This window comes from Triticum urartu, chromosome 5A (genome assembly GCF_056163025.1).
Source record: "Triticum urartu cultivar PI428250 chromosome 5A, HENAU_Tu73, whole genome shotgun sequence".
NCBI lineage: Eukaryota > Viridiplantae > Streptophyta > Magnoliopsida > Poales > Poaceae > Triticum > Triticum urartu.
In genome coordinates this window covers 477,144,894-477,152,004 of record NC_141877.1, presented here as the reverse complement: position 1 = coordinate 477,152,004, position 7,111 = coordinate 477,144,894, and the positions used below count along the sequence as shown (strand labels likewise).

At 49.4% G+C, this 7,111-nt stretch overlaps 1 protein-coding gene and 1 long non-coding RNA gene across 2 annotated transcripts; one reads left to right on the top strand and one right to left on the bottom strand.

The window, feature by feature from the left end:
* Positions 1–1,084: 1,084 nt before the first annotated feature.
* On the bottom strand, positions 1,085–2,723 carry LOC125556337 (quinone-oxidoreductase QR1, chloroplastic). Its single transcript, XM_048719089.2, has 3 exons — positions 2,392–2,723; positions 2,083–2,313; positions 1,085–1,986 (listed from the first exon to the last, which is right to left on the bottom strand). Exons 1-3 carry the CDS (start codon positions 2,473–2,475, stop codon positions 1,270–1,272), a joined length of 1,032 nt encoding a protein of 343 aa, XP_048575046.2. The 5' UTR covers positions 2,476–2,723; the 3' UTR covers positions 1,085–1,269.
* Positions 2,724–6,114: 3,391 nt separating this feature from the next.
* LOC147972085 (uncharacterized) lies at positions 6,115–6,644 on the top strand. Its single transcript, XR_015603377.1, has 3 exons — positions 6,115–6,188; positions 6,400–6,483; positions 6,593–6,644. It is a non-coding gene; the product is annotated as an uncharacterized LOC147972085 (long non-coding RNA).
* Positions 6,645–7,111: the final 467 nt, after the last annotated feature.

Below are 7,111 nucleotides of genomic sequence, written 5' to 3'. Positions count from 1 at the left end.
AGTAGCAACATAGGATGTGCCAAGGAACTTTTTACCAACAGAACCTAAATCACTTAAGTGGCAACGAATAAATGAACATGGATATAAGGAGCAAGCAAATGCCAAGCACCACATCCCAAAAGCAAAAGCAAACTTGGGAGGCTCTATTTGCAGTGGCAGAGGCAGGAATGCTTAAAATATGATGTTGAGGGGCCGTGTGCCTTGCGGCCCGAATTCAAATTTAAACATGCAAAAAAATGAAAAAAAATCATGCATATTCACAGCATATATTAAGATAACCCCTAAAAAATTTAGATCAAAATTCGAAACATACATCGAGAAGCAAAAAAGAGAAACTCAGATGTGAATAGTATACAGAGAACTATTCGCAACTATTCATGACAGATTTCTCTTTTTTGCTTCTCGATGTATGTTTCACATTTTGATCTAAATTTTTGAGGGGTTATCTTAATATGTGCTGTGAACATGCATGATTTTTTTCAGATTTTTTCGTAATGTTTAAATTTGAATTCGGGCCGCAAGGCACACGGTGACATGCAAAGATGCATGTCACCTGATCTGTGTCCCCCCCCCCCCCCCCACCCTGCGGTGCCTCCGCCACTGTCTATTTGTCAGGTGCTTGAAAAAATAGTCATTTTTATATGAACTATCAGATTTTGATCCAATGGTCCAAAATTGATCGAGATTGTTCATCGTCTTCCTCCCTTCTTCCTCCTCCCGATCCCCCAGCCTACAACACCTGCTGCCGGCAGGGGCTACCGCGCCCCGCCTTCCTCTCACCCCCCCCCCCCCCTCCCCCACCGTCGTTGCTAGCCACCGCCCCGACCATCCCTCTAAGCCCAACATCACCCATGAAAACCTCCCGCGATCCCCCGCACCTCTCATCCCACCCCTAAGATAGATAATGGGGCCATTACTTCACGTCTTCACTCTAAGATAGATGGTGGGGCTAGTTTTTCTCCGGCGAGCTTCTCCTGCAAGGTCCGGCCAAGAAAGGAAGAAGAAGGAAAAAAGTGACTAACACGAGAAGGAATTCTAGGCACATGAGAAATAGCAAATCCGTAGAAACACTTCAACGTGTTGAAGATTATGAAGACTCTTTGTATGTTTAGCATTATTGAAAGATTATCAAGACGTTATTAATCACATGATGTATCGCAATGGGCTTCTTAATTTACATTCTTGGACAGATGGGAGCAGCTCTAGCTTCTTCGGCAATCGGTATCACTGCAACTATTTACTTTGAATTTACGTATTGTAGTGTCATCATCACTCTGTGTCATCGGCGACGCCCATGTCGACGACGACCTTACCGGTGGCGTGGCCGCTCATGCTCTTGGCCCAGCCCTCGTGCGCCCTGCTCAGCGGGTACCGCGAGTCGATCACCACCCGGAGCTTCCCCTGACTCACCATGCCCAGCAGCGCCTCCATGTCCTCCTTCTTGGCAGACGCGATCAGCGGCACCAGCTTCTTCCTGGAGAAGAGCGCCCAATGGAGCACCGCGACGGCGACGGACGCGAGGCGCGGGGTGAGGTCCACCACCACGCCGCCGGCGTCGGCCAGCGCCGGCTCGAAGGCCGACCAGGGGAACCCCTCCCCGCAGTGCACCACCGCGTCGTGCTTCCGCCCGGACTGCCCGCGCAGCGCGGCGCCCTCCGGGGTGCCATAGTCCAGCGCCTCGTCGGCCCCCAGGCTCCGGACGAGGTCCAGGTTGCGCGCGCCGCAGGTGGCCGTGACGTGGTGGTGGCCCGCGAGGCTCGCCAGCTGCACGGCGAAGGTGCCGACGCCGCCCGAGGCCGCGGTCACCAGCACGTTCTTGGGAGGGCCGTCGCCGGCGTCGAGGCCGACCCCGGCCCTCCTGAGCGCGGCGAGCGCCGTGAACGCGGCCATCGGCAGGCAGGCGCCCTCCACCGCGGACACCTCTGGCGGCCTCAGCGCTGCCTGCGACGCCGGCACCGCCGCGTACTCGGCCAGCCCGCCGCCGCCCTGATAAACAAACACAACAATACCGCCGCACGTACGTCAGGCCACGGTAGCAAATTAGACATGAAAACTGCAGCTGATGTATCAATTCTTACGTACCGGGAAGTTGACGGCGATGACCTTGTCGCCCTGGCTGAAGCCGCTCACTCCGACGCCCAGCTCCACGACTTCGCCGGCGAGCTCGCAGACGGGGGTGAAGGGGAACTTGCCGGGCAGGAAGGGCCGCGCCTTGCCGTTCTGGAACTTCCAGTCCACCCGGTTGATGCTGGCCGCCTCCATCCTGAGCAGCAGCTCGCCTTTCTTGGGCGACGGGATCGGCACCTCCACATGCTGAAAGTGCACACGTCAATCAGTCTAAGTGGGTGTTTGTACATCCAGTCGATTCGTGCCGTGTACCGGCGTACGTACCTTGAGGCCTTCGGCTCCTCCACCGTACTTGTCGTACTGCACGGCTCTCATCGTCCTCGAAGAAGAAGGGGAGGAAGAAACCATGGCCGTGAACTTGTCCGCCGCTCGCCGGAGGATTGTAGTTGGAACTTGCAAGTGGTGTCTAATTGCCGAGACGATATGATGCGTGGAGTTGGCAATGATCGTGAGTGTCTGCGCGGATCATGTTATATATGTCGCCGCCGATCGAAGGTCGTCTGCAGCTTGATTAGTTTGACCAGATGACCGCCGGCTCGATCAACGCTCGACGGCGCGGCGAACAAAGCGTATGTATGTACGTGGCCAGGCTCCGCGCCGCACGCCGGTCGCCGGTGCCGTGGTCGGGGTGCGCCAGGAGGCAGTGACAAGTCCGCGTGATAGGAGACGGCAAACGGGCCGATATGAGGATGCATCTCGGCGCTTCTACCGAAGAAAAATCAACTCCGCTGCCTGCATAACACGTGCGAAATCGCCTTAGCCACGAATACATGACAAGTCGGCGCACGTTCGTCGCGATTCTCCGAAGAACCGAACCTTCAGGATTCAGCCGTCATCCCTGTCCATGCCACCGCCCCTCTCCTCGACCCCCTTTCTCCCGATCCTCTCCCTCCCGATCCAATTTAGAGCTTTGAGCCGCCGCCGGAGCTCCGTGGGGCAAAGCCCAGGCGGGGGATGACGGCGGCGGGCCTTCCTCCACCGCGGCTCCGGAATATGGTTGCGGTGGAGATCCGCGTGGGTGTTCTGGACGTGTGCATCGTCCGGCGTCGGCGGCGCAGCTTTGAGGGCCCCTCTACCTGGCTCATCCAGGCGGGGCCACGGTTTCGAGCGGTGCGGCTTAGGTCATGCGGTCTTCCGACGGCAAACGTCGCTCATAGGTGTGTTGGATGATGGAGGAGGTCGATTTGGTGGTCCAGCCGGGGATGAGCGTGAATTTGCCCGCGAAAGCTTGGTTCGTCCTCAACCAGAACCGTCAAAGGCAGCGCCCGCTGGCATCATTACCTTGTTGGAGGCGTTGCCGGGCGATTCACGTTTCCTGTGTGCCCCGATGAAAACCCTAGATTCAGGCTTTCCGGAGCGGATATGGCGAGGTTCCTACATCGTCACCCCCATGGGGGCATCATCTTTGTGTTTCACTTGGTGACTGGGTTGAGGTCTCCGTAAGTTTCTCGTGCGGTGACCAAGGTGTACCGGTGTGCCATCCATAGTATCGATGACGACGAGTCCTGACAGCAAGGTGCAGCAGGATCTCGGCCCTGGATACCGTTTGATGGGTGTGTGCAGAAGGCTGACATGGTCCGGCATCATGGTGGCTTTGACGGCAAAAGGGTCCAAGACAGGCAGCTTGGTGAGGTCATTAGATTTTTTTAGTGTGTGTGGCATGAGGTCAGGGCATATAATCAATCTTGTACTAGGTAGGACAACAATTTTCGAAGAGGTGGCTTTAGATTGATTTACGGAAAAAAAAACTAACGCCCACACGTGTGGGCGTTTGCACATTGCCCACACACCTCCATCATCACTCATTTTGCCACGTATAAACAGATGACATCAGCAGAAATCTTTTTTGGTTTTCGGCTTAAAAATGTTTTATCTCCTAATTAAAAAGCAAATTAAAAATCCGTTTTCACCATTAAATCCGTCTCGACGAGATCTTAAAAACTAGACCCCATGTTGATATGTTTCGACGAAATTTCTTTTTACCCAAAAGTTGCCATGATGTTTACACTGTAGTTGCCATAGTGCTTAAACTAAAGTTGGCATGCGGCAATTTTAGTTTTTGATGATGGCAATTTCAGTACTTTGACCATGAAAATAATTTTTGTATGAACCATGGCAATTTTAAGTGCATATATCATGGCAATTTTAGTTTATGGTGCATGGCAAGTCTAGTTTCTTAATTCTTCCGTTTTATAATATGTCAAAATTTACTTTTAAATGTAGAAGAAAATAGCTGAAACATATCATGGCAACTTTAGTGCAAACACCATGGCAATTCATGTGCAATAGACATGGCAATTTTAAACCCAAAAAAATATCGTCGAAACATATTGATATGAGATCTAATTTCGAAGATCTCGTCGTGAAGGGTTTAATGGTGAAAACGGATCTTCAATCGGATTTTTTATTTAAGAGATAAAACATTTTAAAAACTGAAAATCCAAAAAAAATTCCACATGCATGTATGCGGTGACGTGGCGTAGTCTGTGTGTTATAAGGCGTGTGGGCGGGTTTCACTCCCATCACACGTGTGGACGTTAGCGTTGTCCTTGATTTATACGTTTACTATTTTATAAGACCTTGTTGAATATTACTATTAAGTTGACTGTGTGCATAGCTCGATGTAAAGATCCCATGCAAGCTCCGTGCATCCCTACCAACGTGACGCCGCCCTCACGGATGAATCATCCTCGTGTTCCTACCCTCGAGCATGTAGCCATAATGTCACGGTGGAGGTCTGGTTGGGGCTTTCAAAAATCAATTCTCTCAATGACATGTTGCGTATAGGCATTTTTCTTAAAAGAGTAAATTGTAAAAAAGTCTAATGAAAAGATTTTTTTTTAGAATCATTGTTGTCGTTTTATTACTTAACTGTAAATAGGAATCTCGTCGGAAATAGTCGTTAGAATGCAATTAATACAGAAAACCAAACCTTACAAAGATCGTCGCCTAAGCCTAATTTAGCTAATTTGTCTGCGGCACTATTGGCATCTCTACTTACCCACGTTACTTTCACCTCCATGAAATGTTGAAGCATTTCTTTGATCTCCTGCATGCACGACCTCAACGCAGAGAGGTCTCTAGCTGGGTTGTTAATTGCTGCCACCACTCCCACGTTATCTAGTTTTAGGCGCAGCTTCTGAACATTTATCTCCGTGACCACTTGTATAGCACGTCTACACGCCAGAACCTCCACCTTCTCCGGACATGAAGCATGGTTGTAGGAATGGCACGCTGCAGCTCTAAAGAGGAATGCTACATCTACGGTCGGGGCCTCACGCAGGGAGACCCCAGCTCCCCCCGCTCTTCAATTTCGTCGCTGATGCCCTCGCCAAAATGCTGGACCTTTTCCCTAACGGCCTGTCTCACCTACAATACGCGGACGACACGATCATCCTCATTGAGAAGGACGACCTGCAGCTTGCAAACTTGAAATTCATTCTCGCTTTGAGTACCTTTCTGGTCTTAAAATCAATTTCAGCAAGAGCGAGGTGTTCGTCCTCGGCTGTGACACCCCGGAGCAACAACGTATCTCTAACCTTATGAATTGCTCCTTAGGCACTTTCCCGACTACCTACCTGGGTGTCCCTATCTCTCATAGGCAGATTAAGGCGGAATCCTTTCGTCCGCTCGAGAAGAAAGTTGGTGGACGCGTAGCGCCTTGGAGGGGTTGTTACACTAGTAGAAAAAGGGTCAAACGTGAAGCACATTAGTGCCGGTTTGTATTTGAGCCGGCACTAATGTATACATTAGTGCCGATTCCAACGGCTAGCCGGGCCGCTTTCATTAGTACCGGTTCGTGCCATGAACCGGTACTAATGAGAGTGGTGGCAGGCTGTTGTCAGACTGGGGCCCCTCCAGCCCCTTTAGTACCGGTTCTTGGCACGAACCGGTACTAAAGGTCGTCCTACATAAACCCTTCGTCCAACCGAGCTCGCTCTGTTCTTCCCCTTTCCCCTCTCGTCTCTTTGTTCTTCCCCTCTTCCTCTCGAGCTCATCACACATTTTGCCCAAAATTTGTCAAGATTTGAAAGCCCCCATCCATTCAAATGATCACAAAGGTTAGCAACTTTGTCCTTTCATCTCTCATTGCTAGATTAGCTCTTGCAATGCTTTATATAGTGATTAATTTGTGAGTTTAGTAATTTGGGAGGATATATATATATATATGTGTGTGTGTGTGTGTGTGTGTGTGTGTGTGTGTGCGCGCGCGCTAGTATTTGATTTATATGCAATTTGAGGTCAAAAATAACACTTAGTTTGCATATGTAGGTGTGGTTTACTTAGTGCCTTCTAAATCTTCGTCGTAACCACCGTCGATCGCCCGCACCGTCCCGTCGCCGGCACCACCTTGTGGTGAGCCTCTTGTTCATGAAATTTTATATAAAAATTGATGTTTGTGTGATTTGGATATATAGTTACTCGTATAATTATCTTACCCGTACGTTGTTTGTTATACATATAGTGCCATGGTTTTGATATCCGTCCCCGTCGGCCCTCGTCCTTGTTATGATTCGGATGTGGTATATATATTCTCTTTTAAAACTAGTTGCATTTTGTGTTTATGACAAATTATGCCCATCAAGTTGACATAGAAATTTTTTCTAGGAGGTATGTGAACCAGAAATTCCAACCGACCCTATTTTCGAGAGGTTAAATTTAGTTGAAAGAGAAAACGAGTACTTGAAAGAAAAATTGAAAAGAATTGAGGGGGAGAAGATGTAATTGGAGTTGCATGTTGCCGATGTCGTCGATGATCACAAGATCAAGATGGAGAAAATGCGCTTGAAGATTAGAAAGATTAGAAAATATGCCATCGATAGTGAGGCTTGATATCATTATGCTGTTGGATCCATTGTTACCTTAGTTGCGATCTTGATCGCATTTGTTGTTGCATTTAAATGCTTTAGCTAGAGAGTTATTTGTTTGTTGCATTTAAGTGTTGTATGAACTTTATGTATGAACTTGTATTAATTTGGTCTAT